The sequence below is a fragment of the Cataglyphis hispanica genome, chromosome 14 (genome assembly GCF_021464435.1).
Source record: "Cataglyphis hispanica isolate Lineage 1 chromosome 14, ULB_Chis1_1.0, whole genome shotgun sequence".
NCBI lineage: Eukaryota > Metazoa > Arthropoda > Insecta > Hymenoptera > Formicidae > Cataglyphis > Cataglyphis hispanica.
This window is the reverse complement of record NC_065967.1, coordinates 4,746,847-4,766,943: the sequence shown is the minus strand read 5'-3', so window position 1 is coordinate 4,766,943 and position 20,097 is coordinate 4,746,847. Positions and strand designations below refer to the sequence as shown.

General features: G+C 33.9%; 1 protein-coding gene across 2 annotated transcripts in view; it reads right to left on the bottom strand.

The window, feature by feature from the left end:
- Nucleotides 1-4,380: 4,380 nt before the first annotated feature.
- LOC126854705 (BUB3-interacting and GLEBS motif-containing protein ZNF207-like) overlaps nt 4,381-20,097 on the bottom strand; it is a 43,082-nt gene continuing 27,365 nt past the window's right edge. The window contains exons 2-8 of one of the 2 annotated variants that reach the window (XR_007688144.1): nt 19,666-19,834; nt 18,614-18,740; nt 17,991-18,397; nt 17,359-17,713; nt 16,699-17,182; nt 10,949-11,641; nt 4,381-4,504 (exon numbers count right to left, since the gene is read on the bottom strand). Coding sequence is in view for 1 of the 2 variants with exons in the window: in XM_050601686.1 (XP_050457643.1) it covers nt 11,529-11,641; nt 16,699-17,182; nt 17,359-17,713; nt 17,991-18,397; nt 18,614-18,740; nt 19,666-19,706 (1,527 nt within the window). In the remaining variant the exon portion in view is untranslated. Of the gene's footprint in view, nt 11,642-16,698; nt 17,183-17,358; nt 17,714-17,990; nt 18,398-18,613; nt 18,741-19,665; nt 19,835-20,097 lie in introns of both variants that reach the window. The other variant, XM_050601686.1, reaches the window with a different exon arrangement.

Below are 20,097 nucleotides of genomic sequence, written 5' to 3'. Positions count from 1 at the left end.
TCCCCTAGGTACGTACACCGTACGGTACCGTTGCAGAGATCCGGTCGACAAACGTGCCGGCCACGTTGATTCATCGCGACAATCGCGCAGGAGATGAGGAACGAGAAATCAATCGCAAAGATATCTGTCGAGAAAATCTAATAGAATCTATAAAGATAATAATATAAATAATTGCCTCAACTATCAACACTTTTTCCAGCACATGAAAATTCTGTTGATTTATTAATAATTGACGGACGAAGGCAACGATAAAAACCATCGCAGAAAAGTCAATCGAAAGGATAAAGGAGAAATGATAAACAATATCTATATAAAAATGTAATATAATAATCTTCGCTCTCCTCGAGATATCTATATTTAGTATCGTCTTAGTTTTTAAAAAATCTATTAAAATATAACAAAATAAATAATAATTGCCTTTGAGATATTTTAAAGATCTTTCCAAGGTTAAAATTAAAAATTTTCGAATAACGCATAGATTCAAAAAATATAATTAAAAAAATGCTTTTCTATAACATTAATAATATTCTATTTACATAAGAATTACACTTGACAATAAATAATTTATATATTTAATATACAAGGTATAAATATACTCCTTTTCTCTCTCTCTCTCTCTCTCTATCCCTCTTGCTTCTCTCATATTATTTTTTATTAGATTATAAAGATTTAAAAAATACTGTAATAAATAGGCCTAGTATACTCTGTATATATTATATGCATGCCGTAATTATTATTAACATAATTAAAATAATTATTATTCATTAATAATTGTACTTTTTTATACACTTTGTTTTATTATAAAAAATTAACTAAAATTAAAATTATTTATTTCTAAAATCTCAATACCAAAACTAGCCGTCATTACACATTCATTTTTCAATTATACTATCATCACATTTTACTTATTATATAATCAAAAAAAAATTGCTGGGATAATACAAACACATAAATAGAATTAATCAGATAGACACGCGAACAGATGTGCGATTCAGGAAAGTCTCCCGATGCGAATCACAATGCCGTCGTCTTCTCATCCGGGTGAGCGAGTCCGCGGATGATTATCCAAGAGTACAATGAAGAAAACGTCGTCGTGAGATTAGCGTGCTATTTGCATCGAGAAGAAGCGAGCGAGCGAATCGATAAACGAGGCGCAAGTGTATAAGCGAGAACGAGAATTGCCTCTCCCGCGACCGGGCGTTTTTCTAGCCTCTCATATCACGCAATCTCTTTCTGCTTGTGCCGCTACGAGAATTTTACGCTTTTTCGAGGTCGATTGGTCGGTAGGTAGGTAGATAGGTACATTACATCTAGCTTTCACTTTCGTGATTGTCAGTGCCGTATAATCGTTGTGCATCTCTCTATCACTCTAGAGAGATAGACAATAAAATAAAAATAAAGATCAATTTGAAGAATAAAAAATAAAAAACGTCACGTTAAATTTAATGTTAATCATAATGGGTTTATTTATCTATTCTATTAATTCGCTATCATAATTCGATGCTGTATATGATTCGAACTCGGTAAATGTCAGGATAATCTGAATATTAAATAAAATAATCCGAAATTCCTATATGAAATTCTGATATAAAATTTTTTATTTAGAGATAATTAAGAATTTATTTTTAAAATAATATATTTGACTTGACTATTCTTCATTTGTTGTTTTACGAATGAAAGATTTTATAAACGATATTATGAGAGATGGATAATATGGATTACGGATGATCTCGTCTTTATGAATAAAGAAAAATAATAGATTTTACCTTGAGACTGGCTTCTTCCTCCGAAGAAACGATTGTTGTGGGATAAAATGTGATCATTCAATATGTGATCGTTCAATACGATACTGTAGATTAGCTCGTCCTGCCGTTCACCAGTGATCGATCGGTTCACCTATTCACCTGAATCTGCCTGGTGAATTCCAAGACCTTGCTTGCTCTTCCTTTCGCAAATGCTTTGTTTGTTGCTCGTTCGATATTTTGTTTTTATTTTATTTTATTTTTTATTTTATTTTATTAATATGATCTTCAAAATATTAAATCTCTTTATATCCAAATAATTTCCTTATTATTGTTATTAGTTTAATTTGTTAATTTTCAATATTTTTGACTCAATTAAAAAATATTTTCTAAGTTTTTATTTATTCATCAAACATGTCATAAAATGCGCGACGCAATCGATCTGAAAAATCTGACAATTTTTTTTAAATAGACCGTGAAATTCTTATCAGCGATGTCCGCCAAAGCGCAACCGTTATTTCCAGGACAATTAAACATAATATGAGTCATCCTTTTCTCGGTAAAATCGCCGATAAATGCTAATCGTAATAACGAAATCATTATTTATGCACATAACCGATTCGCTTCGCACAACGCTTGATGATAAATATTAATAAAAAGTGAAAAGCAATTTTTTCTTTTCACAGTCATATAATGATCTCAATGTCATCGCGTTGTTCGGATAATTACCGTAATTAGGTTGTCTTCGCGAAAGACATTGTCGTGAAGCTAAAAGCGTCGCTTTACACTCGTTACAAAAAAAAAAAAAATAATAAATAAAAATTAATTAAGATACACTTCAAGATAATCTCAAAAAAATCAATTATATAAATAAAAAAAAATTGATAACAGGAAAATATTACGCGCGCTCAAAAATAAATGACATGACATTCTATTCCGCTCAAGGTAATTAAAATTGAAAGAGTTATGCATCAAATAGTTTTTTTTTACGAAACGTGGAAAAAAACATTTTGCAATAAATTTAATTTAAAAGAGAAATTCCAATAATCATTAAAATATCATTCGTTTTTGGAGGGAAAGCCGGAAAATACGATTTCCACCGATATAATATATGTCGCGACGATGAAGTTGCAGAAAGCAATTTTTATACAATTGCTTTTATTCGTTTGTTGCAATTTACGGCACAAGCAAACGATTGCATATGAATGAAAAATACGGGGTATCATTCTATAATACGGACAAATTTCATTTCAGACGATCGATGGTGCTGTATAATCGCGATTGTGCTATCGCGAACGTTGACCTCGCGACGATATTACGTGGCGGGCGTGCGCTCTAAAATTACCGGACGTCTATTTAACCATAGCTTTCGGACTCACCGAGCATTACATATGTTTAACGACGTGCAATCGCGCAAAGGCTGTTTCGAAAAACAAGAGAAAATTCATTGCGTGTCGACGAATCGATACGAGGGCTTATACTCGGTGCAGCTATTATTGTGTACTCGCAGAAAAGGCAACGCGACATTTGACTTTCGAATTATGCCATCGGCATTTGCAAGCGTGCCCTCGGTTCGCCTCGTGACTAAACATCCTCTTTTGATCGCGACTTGAATTTCCGATTAAAGAGTTTATTTTCCCGAACCTCTCGTCCTGATTCGATATTTCTAAACAATGTAAATTATGGGCAACAAAATGGAAATTAAATAATCGACTCTATCGAGGACTGCAAAATTACTTGGCTGTTTTGTCAAATTGTATATCTTCAATTGTTTAAATTTTTTGTACATAATTTTTTTTATATATATTTGTGCAATTTTTTTTTAAATTTCTTCACGATTATAATTAAATTTGTATGTAGAATAACAAATGCCCAACATATCTTCGATAAAATTACTATCAGAGTTCGAGCAATGAGCGAAATTATAATACCCCATAAATTTTCGTAATCGTAGAGATTATTTTCTCTCGAGAAAAAAAAAGAAAATGAACGCGAGAGCGATGAGAAACTACGCTTCATAGAAAGTGAACCAGTTTCGTAAAAATAATCTACGTTGTATCAAGTTTTATCAGAGAACGATCTTTTTCCCGAAGCTTGGTAACAGTTGCATTCTACGAACTACGCAGATTTCACGTAATGAATATTTTCATGCGTGTGACGAGAGATAGATCTGTCATTGGATATTCAATTTAATTCTTGTAATTATAAATCTGAAATAATTCGATTTAATTCGATTTTCTTTACTATAAATTCAACTATAAATTCAATTTAATCTTAAATACACACATATTTAATTCAATTTTCACATTAGGTTTAATTCAATTATAAATTCTCTGTTAATTATAAATATAATTTCATTTATTGCATTCAACTCAGTTTTCTTAATTGTAAATTTAATTCAATTCTCTATAAAATACAGCGAAACATCAAAATCGCTATCCTCTGTTTCAAGGAATTATACGGCTAAAATAAAACAGACAAGCGTTATCACAATCGAAGTCACAAACTAAATTTTTCTATCATTTTTATTTCAGTCAATTTCTTTTTTTTTTTTTCCCTCCTGTCTTTCAATCGATTATCGATCTTCCCAATTGCAATGCATGACTTCGATCGCAAAATCGCTCCGATGCTTCGACACTTTCGTTTTCGAACGACTTTATTTAATCAATCTGAATGGATATACACATTCGTGTCACTTTGCTACTTTCTTTTATCCCTCTTTCCTTCCTCGATTATTGTCCGTTCTGCTCGTACGCAGTCGGCTGAAAACAACAAGGTTGTAGAAGGATAGAAGCTACGTCTAGTGTACCCGCGTTCGGTCCTTGCTTCGAAAATAAAGCGGCAATAAAGACGAGTCGTCCTTCGTTCGCGAGATCAACCCTCCTTCTCTTGAAAAAACGAATCGCGTTCGCGAAAAATCGGTCTCGCTTTCTTGCGAGGCGCTGTTTTTAATGAACATCAGAACGATGTATAGCTAACGTTTTATCGTGTTCATTAAGCGAATAATCATTAAGCGGACGCCATGTCTAATTAAACATCGTAATCGTGATAAAACGATTTTACTCGTTTCGACTACGTGTATTGTTGTCTTAAGGAAAAAATTACATACATAACTCACGTAAATGTCTTATTCAAATCATAAAGTAACGAAAATATAAAGTATTCATTAAAATTATTGATAAAATTACGTGCAAAAGAACTAAAATTTTCCAAAAATAAAACTATGCTGAATTAATAAATATTAAAATAGATTATATAATAATAATTATACTTAGACAGTACATACTTATTAATTATTATTACAAAAATAATGAGATAATAAACATTTATAGTAACAAAAAATATTCTACGAAAAATCTACGTCGAACAAATCGATATTAGATTTTGATTCATTTGAATTTTATTGCAAAATAATTGCCACAAATTGCCGTAACGCTAAAATAATCGAGAGAGAAAAAGAGAGAGAGAGAGAGAGAGAGAGAGAGAGAGAGAGAGAAAAGCGTCGAAGCACTGTCGTCGAAGAAGCACGCTTTACTCCCGAATGGACCGAACCGCAGGATGATATAGTATTAGGATGACAAAGAGCGACACCGTGTTACCGGTTCGCCGAGCAAAAGCGATCCCCACGAGAGCGAATATCGTGCATCCGCTGTCACCAAGTGTGTAAAGACATTAGCGTAAAGGGGGATATGAGAGGACAGGGAGGCGGAGGCGGAAAAGGCAAGATCCTTGCGTGCGAGCGCAAGAGATACAGGACGAGATTTGGTATACACATATATATAAATATATATATATAGAGCCAGCTAAGCATTCTACGATACGATCGAACTGTCGAAAACGAGAGGCGCGTTATTCGGTCGAAAATTTTGCCGTCAACTGAAGGGCAAAAAAGGAAAGTGCGCGAAGGGCAGATAATTTTAAAAACACGTGATTATTGAAGGATACAATTGAAATCGCGCATGATGTTAGCCAATGTCGTTTATCTTTTCGACTTTGGAGATAATGCGAGAAAAAATTTGACAATAATAATAAAAAAAATATTGTGTAATAAATATATTTTAAGGATATTAATTTTAAAATATATATAGATTATTTAATAATTGTGTCAAGTCGCTGGCGCTCGGAATAATTTTAATTTTCTCGAACAAGAATGCGTTCGGTATTTTTATAAATTTATTTATTAAACTAATGTGAAAATTGGTGTTAATTGGGGATGCGTGTCTCTCTCTACAGAAGCCAAGCAATCAGAAAGCATTCTGAAAGATTTCATCCAGAAGAGAGATACATGCTAATCGCATCGCTCTACACATCTGGCAATCTTCTCTCGTTTCGACGTTCCGAACGATCGATCGGTTAATACGGTTTACCCGCGATTCGTTAACCGATTATTATGATTAATATTGTTTCTCGGTCCAGCCACGCGTCCACCGAGCCGAGAATCGCCAAACTCCCAGGCTTTTTCTTTCATCTATAAAACATAAATAGATTTTAGTCACTGACTGGAAAGAAGATGCAAAATATTCATTGAATAATGCATTTAAAGAATTATTTAAAAAATACAAAAAATATATTTAATATAAAAATATATGAAAAAAGCTACAATACAATCAATATAAAATAAAAAATGCATCAATATTATAATTAATAATTTGAGGGATGTCATATAAAAAACATTTTCTGATATTAATTTTTTAACAAAAAAAAAATAATAAAAATCTATTAAGAAATAAAGTTTTATTTGTAATGCAATTTTTATTAGTTTATTTTTATTTTCGTTTTCCAGTCATCGCTTAAACTTCAAATCTGAAAACTAGAAATCTCAAACGAGAATTTGTTCGTTTTCATCGTTTCGATTAAGGATAAGAGAAAATCGAGAGATTGCGACTCCTCGACTCTAGGACGGTAGGTCCAAACAATCGCCTGCCTTGAGGCAAGGGACCGATTAGGTCCAACAGCGATGAGATTGCTGTGATTGGTTGAAACAATATGTGGCTGTCGCCCGCAATTCTGGGATACGATCCAGCAATATGTTCAATTAAATCGATATCAATTGAGTATATATCTATACGAGAATATGTATAATTGTATAGACATGGAGAATTATATAATTACAAAAATATAAGCGTGAGACGTTATCGAGAACACGAAATCAGCAGTCGTGAAAAGTGTGATTGCGAGATCGCTACGATGACATATCCCAGAACAGCAGACTATGCCCAAAACTGTCGAACTTTCCACAGAACGTCTTTATTCGGAACAAGTCGATAATATGACACTCAATAAATAACAGAACTTCTACATCTCCAAATTCTGCCGTCAGATTGTCCTGCCGAATCGCCGAGTGCGAGGTTCCGTGTGAAACATGCTTCTCTCTTGTCACGAATATAAAAAAAAAGAAAAACTCCGGAGTTTCGATTGCGCAATTATCGACCTCGTTTAGTCATAATTATCGTCTTGAAAGAAAATACAAAATTTCCAAATTTTAATTATAAAAACTTGGTTTTTTTCTCTCTTTTTATTTTAATATTTTTTTCCGTTTTTCTAAAAGAAAATCGCGCGATCGATGCTCCAGCTCGATTGTTCTTTCAATAGATCGATTAAACACGGTATTTTAATCACTTTTCAATGTTTTTTTTTTGAAAAGCCTCATATATTTCGCGAATCCGAATATTATATCTAATCAGGCACTTGAAAAAAGAAAGATTGTTCTTTTTGGATAATTTTATAATTTTTAATGACTTTACTTGTGTTTCCTTGAGCGGTCAACGATCCTTGGAGCCCTCGGAAGAGACGTGAACGAAGCGCTGTAATTGCAAGAGAGTAAAGTAATAACGGAGTGTTCGCGGAGGAGATTCGGAAAGACAACCCCTGAAAAATAAAGGAATTATAATAACGATGCGTAGATCATTTAATGTAGGTACGTACACGTGTTGTACGGCGCGCTCTTTCAATGCTGTTTTCATTTCGTTTCATTTCTTTGTTTTTTTTTTTCTTTTCTTTTCTTTTTCTTTCGTGTTTTTGTTTGTCGAGAAGATGTCGGTGGTGATACCGGATGTAGATGGTAGCGGGCGAGAGTGGTGGTCGAAAGAACGGAAACCAGCAGCAGGGTGCCTACTGAAGACAACAATACAGGAAGCAAGCAATCGATCCTTTCATCACCGCGCTAACCACACACACACACACACACACACACACATACACACACACACACACACCTCGAACAATAACGATGTAAACAACATATCATATATATATATATATATATAAATATATATATATATACACGGGCAATATCTCTGTCGTTAACTTTAATCCTAATTCGATCGATTTCTCGTCCTCTTTTTTTTTTTCACAGTATAATCGATCGAACTAGAACGGAAGTCAACCAATCTCGTTGAAAACAGTGTCAAATTTTGCTAATATCGATTAATTCGATAATTGATCTCTTTCTTTTTTTCTAGAGTTAGGAAAGAGATAAACAACCATTTGAAAATTAAAAGTGAAAAATTCATCGATATCGATGAAACTGATCGATAAACACGTAATCGATTTCGCTGATGTCAATCAATTTATATCTCAGTTCGATCGATTCATTTCATACTAATTTCTAAAAGAGACAAATAATGATCTAAGAGCTAGGATTAAAATTAAATGACATAGTTCAAATCGATAGATAAACGATACAATTGACTTTAGCTGCCCCGTTAAAATGACACACAATTACTCTTTCAGCTGACTACATTAAAGTCAGAACGATCTTAGCTTCTAAGAAGCGTGTCTTATAGGTGGACTTAATGACAAAAACTATAGTAGACATAGTAAATTAGATAGTCTGATTAACATTATCAATAGACACCCTGAATAGAGATTTATAAGAGCATAGTATATTAGATAGAAGGTAGAGATGTTAAGTGGACGAGAGATAGGTAAAAGAAATTCGGGAAGTGCCAAAAGTTGAAGATAAAAAAGTCCGTTAAAAACGTCTTGTACAAAAGACAAAAAGAAACCGAGCGTATCCGATCGTAAATTGCAACAGTGCATAGTATCAAGACGTTATGCTATTAACAATCCACAAATTGCTCAAATATTTATAAACGGAATGACATAATAACAAAAAAAAATTCAAAGAATGATAGAAATGATTACGCGAAATAGAAAATCTGAGATCGAACGCTTTACAAGTGATGCGAGGATCGGCGAGATGTAGTAAGGAAAGAATGAAGAAAATGGCACAAGTCAAGAGTGTAGAGAGTTGGCATACAGTTCCGTGAACACCATTCGTACTTACCACTCACTCAAACGCCAACATTATTATTCTTTTGGCAAAGAAAAAAGGGGCCTTTTTCGAGTCGAGTCGATTAATTTCGCAATTTATTCACTTAAAAATTTATCAATTACATATAATTTAATTCTCCTTTATATGTATAAAAATTAATTTAATCTGTTTTTCATTACACATTTTTAAATTTAAATTTATCATATCAAAATAAATCGAAATTAGAATAAAAGATAATTAAATTTCTCTTTATTTCTCAAATTGAAATAAATTTTTTTTTAAATATATAATTAATAACTTGAAAATTTCTTTTTGAAATACTAATTTTGTAAATTCGTAAAAAACAAATTTTTTTTATAACGACTTCGCATAATTTTATTACGCGTCGCTAAACTATACATCGACTCGACTCGGTGTTAAAATAAAATTTGTGACGTATTGAGACGAGCGAATCTTCACACTACGGCTAGTGTATTTTAAATGTAAACAAATTTGATCTTTCGAATCGTAAAATTGATCTAAAATAAAAGAAAATGAGAGATAATTTATTCAATTAAATAAAACTTGTTCGCCATTTATCTGCATATAATCAAAGATTTTTCTCGATTATTTTTTTTAAAGAAATTAAAAAAAAATCTACCAAAAAAACAAATCTTAATCTCTCCAAAAGTTTAACTAAGCATCAAACTGTTTTTTGTTTTGTTGACTTATGCATCTTCGATCGCTCCATGTTTTTATTTCAAGTAATGAAACAAAAATATCTTATATTACGAAACGGAATAATCTCAAGAATGATTTTTCGTCTCTAAAACTCTATTCGGTCAAATAAGTTATCATTCAGCTGCAGCGTGAAGCGCTTTTCTCTCCAAAAGGACATTACAGATGCATAAAGGTTGAGGAGAATAGCGCGTGATGGAAACGGTCTACAGCACGAGAAAAGAGGGAAAGAGGAGGAATCTCTGTCTCTGTCTAAGCGGGACACTTTGTCATTGTCGAAAGTATAATCACTTCCCGAAAAAAGCACAGGGTCAGTCATTAATTTTATGAGGCAAATGTGACTTCTGAATCAAATTTTTCAATAATAGAATTCGCTCTCGTGTATTTCTGATTAAAAATTTTTTTAAGATCTTGCTCGTTAGTAATATCAATGTTATTTATCATATGTTAATAATGTTTTTTTCCAAAAATATGTTTCGTGTGAAATTTGAATCAAAATAATCTTTATTTCTATGATTATTTTTCTTTATTTTTTTAAATTATATTAAATATATAATCAAAAATATGTCGATATGTTAAATCTTAATTTGGTTGTTGTTAAATATAAAATAAATATAAAAAAACAAAATATTATATATTTTACAATTTTATTTATATAAGCACAATAAAAAAAAAAAAAAAAAAATCAATATTATTAGAGACTCAACTGCACTGAGAGCTTACTTTTATCATTGAAATTTTTCTACAGTGTCATAATTACCTTGTCACAATTAAAGAATTCGTTGCAAGAGGCGATAAATTCGTAAGATCCATTTTAAACAAGTTTTATTTAAACTGGCCTTACAAATTAAATGACTCAGCCAAATCTCGCACCGAATCGAATTAATGGACTGATCGATTCTTTTTGAAAAAGGAGCGGGAAGGAAAGGGAAGATTATTGCGCGCCGCAAACGACGTTATCGTCGCGACAAGAACGAGAAACGCAATTTCGATGGATATCAGCAACGCGATATAATGGTTGTTCGACGAAAAAAAAAAAAAAAAAAAAAAAAAAGAAACTTGCGTGGGATAAGTAAAGGAGATAAGATAGTCGATTCGCACTGGCGTTTTCACGCAGAGCAAATGACAATGTATTATTACAGAGCGACGAATATTATTTTAGCTTCATTCCGTAGAAAAGGCGATGTAATTTGCTCATGGTTGGTTGGCTCACCTGGCACTCACGACCAACGTAGCGTGGCGCGCACATATTCGCAGTCGATGCAAACGATTAAGTGAATTTCGTGTTTGTATATTTTTTTTTTTTTCCTTTTTTGTAGCAGCATAAAAAGAAGAAGGCGATGAAAAAGCCGACCGTTTCCAGCGCACACTCGATTTCTTCGAAAAAATCCTCTCAGGCACCGATGACGTGATGACATGCGTGTGTTTCTCTCCGTCTCTCTCTCTCTCTCTCTCTCTCTCTCTCTCTCTCTCTCTCTCATTATTTCCTTCTTTCTTTCTCCCTCCGTGTATCATTTTGTTTCATTCAACAATAAAATAAAATAAAATAAAAAACCGTGAGAGAGTGCAGAATGCGATTTTTACCGCGTAAATCTCCCATTTTCTCTCTCTTTTTCTCTCTCATTATTTCTTTCTCTCTCTCTCTCTCTCCTCTCTCTCTCCCTCTCTCTAATTCGTGTATGTGTGATTTTGTCTATTTCTTCCTCAATCGGGTCCAAACCCTACGAAAATTAGGGGCGGGCCCACAGCACGAAGTGCAGCGGCGGGGGGTTGGGCCCGTCCATAGGGGGTGATCATCTGAAGCGCGGATGCATCATCGGCGCCAACATCGGCCCAGGAAAGCCCATCGGCGCGGCGGCGAAAGCCGGATGCATCGCAGCGCCCGGTGGTATGGCTCCTATCATGCCTGCAAAGTAACGCAGCATCAGATCAGTTCGTTCCGCGATCGATTGCGGGGGAAAAAAGAAAAAGTATGTCGCACCCATGTGCGCTAGACACGTGTCTTTTTTTTTTTTTTATTTTTTTTTATTTTTTATTATCCGATCTTGACGCCGCGTGAGACAGCGTCATATTCACGATATTCCCCATAATAGGATCTCTCTCTCTCTCTCTCTCTCTCTCGCTCTTTTTGAATAGTGTTCGGGGTCCCCGATATACTTACGTTGCAATTATTCTCGTTATAAGATAAAAAATAAATCCTGCATGTATTGTATTGTATTATGCACAATTTTATTCTTTCGTGTTTTTTTCTTATAATTTTTATTATTGCATCATATTATGCTCGTTTTTGGAGGACCACGTGTTCTTGAGCGTAAAATAAATCGCGGAATTGCCGTGGCGTCTTGAATTTAATTTTAAAAGATTTCTAATGGTTTAAAGAAAATAATTCTGATCTACACAATTTATGCAATAAAAAGAAAAATTAAAGATTAAAGCTTTTTCTTATGTGAAAATTTAATATTAAAACTAGATCTTTCGTTTCTCAAGATTCTTAATCTTTTTCGATTATCATTGTTGGGCTAAATTCTTCATCCAAAATAAATTCTCAGCGACGTAGTAATATGTATATAAAAAATATTAATGCAATATATATATAAGACAAAATAAAAATTTGATAAAAAATAATAGATAATTATTGATAATAGATAATTAATTATTTGATATTTAATAAATAACTTGCAAATATTAAAATAAATCTTCTGCAAGATAAAAGTTTTATATTTAAGAATTTATAAATATGTAATTCGCGACAAGACATTCCTCTTTCAAATAAAAATTTATTGCATTCACAATATTTCATCAAAAAATTTTAAATTAAAATTTTTTTAATATTATTTAATATTACTTTTAACTCCCTCCTCATTTAATATTACTTATAACCCCCTTCCCCTTTTTAATTTATATTTCGTAATTCGATGGTACAATATTCAGATTTAAAGTATGCCATGATTCAGATGTTCCGCAAGAGGAAGTTATCTGACAGCTGAATGATTACATTGCACCGAAAGAAATTCATATCAGATAAAGTGTTTGCGAGATATTATTCAATTAAATTTCCTTTAATCGACTACTCGATCGAAGAGCACTTTTCAGCAATCTATCTCACCGAGATAAATATTAATCGGTCAAGGGAGAATTTTCGATTTCTAAACAAAGTGCGCTTCTTTATGAAAATCGAAATGACGAAAATCTTTCTTTATTCTTTGTTTCTCGAGTACAATACACTTTAAATACGTCATGGCACGTACCCGAAATCTGCTCACGGCAGTCCACGTGCTACGTACTACCCAGCAATCTCTGATTAAATGCGAATCTCCAAACTAGATATATGTATACGATAGGTATATGTATATATATATATATGTACGAAGAACTCAGCTCAGCATGCAGTGCGCCGCATACGCAATACAAGTCACAAACAAAACTGACAAGAAAGTGGTACCACACAAAGAAAACCTCACACCATACAAAGAACGAGTCTCGCTTGGGTACACGCAATCGATATTTCGTCGATATTATATAATATTATTTACGTATGAAAGCGCGCAGAGACCATTCAGCTGTCAGCCAATCTTCCAAGACGCGATGCTCCAAAAACGTTCACATTCAAATGTCAAAAAATCCAATATTCAAATGTCCAAGATCAAATATCAGAGATCCTTAAATTCTATAGTGTTGTAATAACAATCGAGCAGTATAAAATAATTGAAATTTTTTTAAGCACTGCGACGTGTTAAATAAATCAATAAAATCAAATTGTTCAACACAAGAAGTGTCTTTCAAGAAGTGAATATCTTTTTCTCGCTCTCTCTTTCATATTTACGCAATACTTATTCGTGCCGCGTAACATAATAAAGAGAAAAATATCGTGTTAATCGAGCGGACCCTCGGTTGAGCGCAAGAGTTATTAATAGATATACTAGGTAACGTGAAGTCGTTTACTTACTGTTTTGTTTGGCTCAATTTATCTAAAATCTTTTGATTGTGTAACACAAAAGCTAGGCTATGGTGTGAGGGAGATACGTTACGTTCGTTCTCGTTGCTAGTTTCTCGCGTTTTCCATGAAAACAAAAATAAAAGAAAATAAAATGCACCAAAGAGCACGGTGAGAATATAATTCGATCCCTTCCCTCTTCGCTCCTTATTTATTTGTTGTACTTTGCTTCGGTACTCCAAGATCTGACGATCCATCCTCCATTCGTTTGCTCTTTGAGCAATTTGAAAATCAATTTTATTATACAAAGTAAAAATAATATTATTTATATATCATCTACATCTTTTACTTTACAAATAATTTTTTTCGAATAATTGTTTTACGAATGATTCTTATCTTAGACTAAAAAAAAATTCTACAATTAATTTTCGAACAATCTCTCTTTTCGAGAAAAGAAGTGACTTGCTTATTTATAACTTAAATTTTATTATTGATTTTTTTGCGTTATGAAAAAATGACTCTGAATTAATCAAAAAATGAAAAAGTGACTTATAGATCCGCAACATTCTGTATAGTATAGAAAAATAAACTCACCGAAATTATAGCAAGTTTAGAGTGCGATGTTTACAATGATTACTTTATCAGAAATGATCACCAATCGAATGCGAAAAAGGAAGGGACAGATCGCGAGAGAAAAAAAAATATATATATATATAATTATCGTTACATAATTATATCATTTCTTTCTTTCCTCTATTTTTTTTTTTCTTTGGAACGACAACTTCGAACGACTGTCAGTACCGTGCCCAAAGAAGCAGTTTCTTCACTACTATATCACAACACCAGGATTCCAAGCTATATATATAATATATAAGTAATATACTGAAAAGAGAGACAGGATGGTAACACGGCTGCTGGCGAGGTAAATAATGGCGTATGTGAGTCGTAAGAAGAAGTAACATGGTTAAATCGAGATAGTGTGAATAAAGAAGCTGATGAAAAAGTAAAAGAAACAAAGAAATCAAACATGATGAAAAAATAATGTAACGGTCGAGCGGCCGGAAATATCTCTTTCTCTTGTTCTCTCGTCAATGAACTGTATTAGGATTTATACAGTCTATAGATAATAGATAAAAGATAATAGATAATAGATTTATACTGTCTAAAGATAAAAAAAAAATATATGTTTATATATGTTTATATGAAATTGCTAAATTATAGACACGAGAAGAGATATCGTTGCGAAACGATATTGTTAAAATAATATTAATTTAAAAACGCATAATATGCGAGGGTAGATACATCCCAATGAAAAGAGAGAGAGAGAGAGAGAACGACCGCTCATGTATTTTAATGATCGATAAAGAAATTCTATATATTTTTTTCAAAAATCTTTTTCGTTACTTTAATCTCTAGAGAGGACGCATTTTCAGATTAAGATGCGTGTCCAAAACAAAATTTTGGCAAATTAGATAAAAAAAAGTTGGAATCCAGAAGAAAGTGTCGTTGGCCGCTCGACCCACTCTCGTCCAGTGATAATATTACGGATATACAGAAATATATATACGATAGTTTGCGAAAGCTATTCGCGAACAGATTCCTACGATCTAAATCGCCGTTCGAAGAACGCTTTCGTGCCACTGTACATATATTATACGTATACACGTATATATACATATGTAGGTGTATTAATGACAATGATGACAAGATTAATCAACAATGTAAGAATAATAATAATAAATATAACAAGATATATAGATATATATATGTATATAGATATATAGGCCATGTCACCGCATGCTAATTGCTAAGGACCAACCTTGTAGCGCTTGTATTGTAAAACACGGTTTTAGTAACCAGACTGGGGTTCATTCGACACTCACCGAGGAGTGACCGGGCGCCCTGCAAACGCACCGTTAAAACGTATAAACGCACAAGGACTACAAGACGTTGCGTCGTCGAGATTCTGTGGCGTATCATTCGGTCGAGAATCTTGAGCGTGATCTTTATACCTTTATCTGAATAGTCATGTGACATTCTTGTCGCCTCTCTTTCTCTTTACTGTCTCGAGTCAGTAGTAATATTCGCAATTTCGTGCACGTTGTCAACTTTTTTAATTTCTTTCCCCCCACCAAATGTCCAGTCTGTTTCTTATTTATCTGTCCCATAGCATTCGCTGTCTTTATCTCTCTCTAAGCATATAATTATTTTATATTTAAAAAATAGAAATGGCTGCTATATCATGAATAATTAGAGCAAATATTGCACTGTAATGTAGAGCTGAATTGAACTAAAATGAAATTAATCTTTAATTAGCATTCAAGTCTTTTTTTCCTTTTTTTTTTTGCTTTCCATATAAATAGAACATTTTTTTTCCTCGGTTGTCGACCGAGTAGAATCGGATAAGGATAATAAATGTGAGGATTGTATTTACAAAAACGAAATATAAGGATATAGTACATCGCATTCCCGATAGAATCGTAATCCATAAAATTAAAATAATTCAAGTAGAAAAGACTTTAATCATTGTTCTAAAAATAGCTACTTGACTCCATGTGTCGCGCGAGACACATTATAAAAATATTTATAATTATTTGATTTATATAGAGTCGCCGTCAAAAATAAATATTCCATCGGAAATGCTATTTTTTCTTCAATTTAATAAATCGATATTATTATATTACTAGTGTATCTGTCCTCGAAGAAAGAAAAGTTCGAGAGGAACATTCCTAGATTGTTTTCATATCAGAAAACAATACAAGATTATTTAAAATGCTTTATCTCAAAATTTATCCACGTACACCGATTAACCATTACTGTCTGCACGACCGCTAAAGGTGAAGGGGGAAAGAGCGATTAGAAAAAAAAAAATAAAAAATCAATAAAAGTACTAGGGGGAAAATATTGAAATTCCAACGATAAGAGGGAATATGAAAGATAGTACGGCGGCTTTATTTGAATGCAAAAAGGAAAGAAGGGAAGGAAAGGGATTAAAGTTTTTGGCAGAGCTCAAATCTGCAGAGACTTACCTGGTGGCAGGCCCATGGGGGGCGGTCGCATCATGTTACCTCCATGAATAAGAGCAGGCGCTAAGGTCATGGTGGGTCGCATTAGAGGCGCCATTAGCGCCACTGAACTGACCGGCATTGCCGCTGCCGAGGCCGGTACCATGACCGCTTGCGGCGGTCGCGGGTACCTTTGTTGTTGTTGTTGTAATGCATTTAGCGCTGCTGCCTGTTGTTGCCGCTGTTGCTGATCCGCCTGAAATGCAGCTGCCGCCACGTTCGCAGCCGCTTGCTGCTGCTGTTGTTGCACTTGTTGTTGTTGCTGTTGCACTGCCTGCTGCTGCTGCGCTGCTGCTTGTTGCAACGCGGCCTGTTGCTGTTGATTTGCCGCTGCAGCTGCCGCAGCCGCTGCCGCAACTGCTGCCGCCGCTGCCTCCGATTGCGCCGACCGTCCAGACTCATCAGTCTGTCGACGTTGATACTTAGGCAACCTTGCCCTTATCTCTTCCTTCATAACATATCATTCATTTAAAATCTTTGTTTTGCATTATCTTAAAAAATTTTTATCGGATAAAGAAAAGAAGAATCTAACATAAATATTTAGAACCAATACATAGATTATAATTAGAAAAACAGAATCTATTATTAATTAGAAATACACAAGAAATAAAAATAAAAACTTACTAGACTGAGATCTTCCGGAGGATGAATGATTTTACTGGCGGCTCCGGTAGTTGCGATAAGATTCACTTTTTGATCGCCACCGGCGAGATTATTTGCGGCTGCAGAAACGGCTTCGCCGGCACTGCTATAAGCGGGGAATGTCGGCTTTACCGGCCCTATGGAACCACCGCTGGCCACAGATGTGATCGGTTTAAAGTCCGTGCCTAAAGGTCCGGAACCAGTGACCGACACAGCTGTCGATGCCGCCGTTGAAACGGCCGCAGCGCTAGGGAATAACGGTCGCGCCGGCGGCATCGATGCACCCGAAACCGGCGGTTGCATACCAGAAGGCATACCTGACATACCAGGCATCATGCTAGAAAAAGAAAAATAAATTAAATAAAAAAAGTTTAATAATTTAATAAAAAAAACATTCATATTAAAGATTATAAAAATTAAAAACCGGATATAATTAAATATCTGACTATGCGATATAAATTAAATTAGATATATATTAAAAGATAAAAAAATTAATAAATAAAAAATTAATATTATATTAAATTTATTATTATTTTATTTCACAATAAAATATATTTAATAAGATATACTTAATAAGATGTACAAAATTGCTCCTAATCGAGAAATATACGTACCCTGGACCCATGAACGGAGGTCCCACATGGCCCATCGACATAGGATGCATGGGATGCATAGGAGGCATGCCGGGATGCGGTGGCATGCCATGATGCGGTGCCATGCCGTGATGCGGCGCCATACCAGGCAATGGTGGCATACCAGGTTGCGGTGGCATTCCGGGTAATCCGGTGGCCATACCAGGCATTGCACCCGGTGCGGAACCTAGCAGACCTTCCGGTTTTGCCTTCTTCTGTACAGGTTCGTCCTCGCCGGATGATGGTGTACCTGGCCTGCCGCCGTTTCGCTGTCTTTCGTGTTCCTTTGCATCATTTGGCGGTATGCCTTCCATTCCATAAATCTCTATTTCGATATTGCTACGATTTGGCAATGAATTAGGTACCTTGTCTATTGCCTCTTTATGTACCTGCAAAGAGAATATCGTATCTTAAAATAAAATAATCTTAAATAATATTAAATGAATGGAACATAAGATTGTTTTTTGTCATTATTTATTTTTTTGCATTCGAAATGAAACAGATAAGTAATTATTAATTAAACATTGGAGAGAAAAATAGTATAGAAGATGTTACAAATTTTTTACAAAGAATAGTGCAATAATGTAACATATAATTATATTTACCTGCATACAATGTATACTAAGCCCTGGTCCCGTATATAGTTTCTTATGACAGATATGACATTTAAAGTGCTTTGCCTTCTGATGTTGAATGAGAATTTTTTCATCTTCAAATTCCCGATTGCAATACCTTTTGATAAATGGATTAAGGAAATCATAGAAAATTTTTATATAATAACTATGTATATTAAGTTAAACCTGTCAAATCTGTCAAATGTATAAGAGTGTAAATTTATTAGAAATAATAAATATGAAAGAATATTTGGTAATTTATTGTAGAAAGATAGAAATATGATAAAACATTAAAAGAATAAATTAGAAAGATACCATTTGAAAAGAATAAATTACAAAGAATAAATTACAAACTTAACATTTGTATTTCAAAATAGGATTTTTTTGAAAAATCATTTTTAATCTTTAAAATCAATCTATTTTAAAAAATTCTCTTGTTTAAAGAATAATAAAGAAAAAATATATACTGTTTAATTCATTCTATTGTTATAAACCATTATAAGTATCCATTAAAAATGTCCAAATAAATAGACTAGATAGTTAAAAATAAGCTTTTAAAGATCAAATGTATAAAGATTGAAAATTATTAATAATTTTGCAGAACATATTTCAAATCTTTCAATCCCTATTGATTCATCCGCTTTCATCTATGGAAGCCTTTCGACGGCAACTTTCGTTACATCATCATATAACGCGCCACATGAGTATATACATATATATGTGTAATGACGGTGGGAAACAGCTGCACTGCTCATATACACATACACGACATATACACAACACATACACATGCACGCTCGTCGCGTTGGCGCGAGGAAATCGCGTATCGATTTCCCCGCCTTCCATGGACACCTCGCTGAATCAATTTTTCGAAACTCTCACGGGTGAATCGTATCACCTGCTTTATAAATCACCGTTAACCGATCGATTCCTGCTCGTACAATCGCATAGCTAACGTCGTTGATCTAAAAATACGGTTACGTAAAAGAGATTGTTGCGAGCCGTCGTTGACGCTGTCTTTCCCGAGGGAACGAAAAGGATACCAACACCAGGGTCTCGATTGCTTCTTCTTCTTGCGTCCCATCTTCTTGCCGAATTATCAGAGCGGCTTATTACAATCAGCGAGACGCCCTAACAATCCCAACGTATCGCTTCGACTAACAAGTATATGCAGCACGGATTTCGGTAGTTACACACTGTACACACGCACACGCGAAAACCGATAAACGCAAAATGGCCGCCGCATCTTTTCCGTACGTCGCAGCGGAAGTCGCCAACGTGGCGCGTCACAAAATTCTAGAGGATCTAGGGAATTCTTTAACAATAGGTTTTCAAGGCTAAATTAGAAAGCGCGATTTCTGAAAATTATTTAACTATTTAATCGGGAATCGAATTATGCTATAACTTCAATTTATATATATGTATATATATATTTTTTTTTCACAAAAGTATTTGATATAAATCACTTATAATGA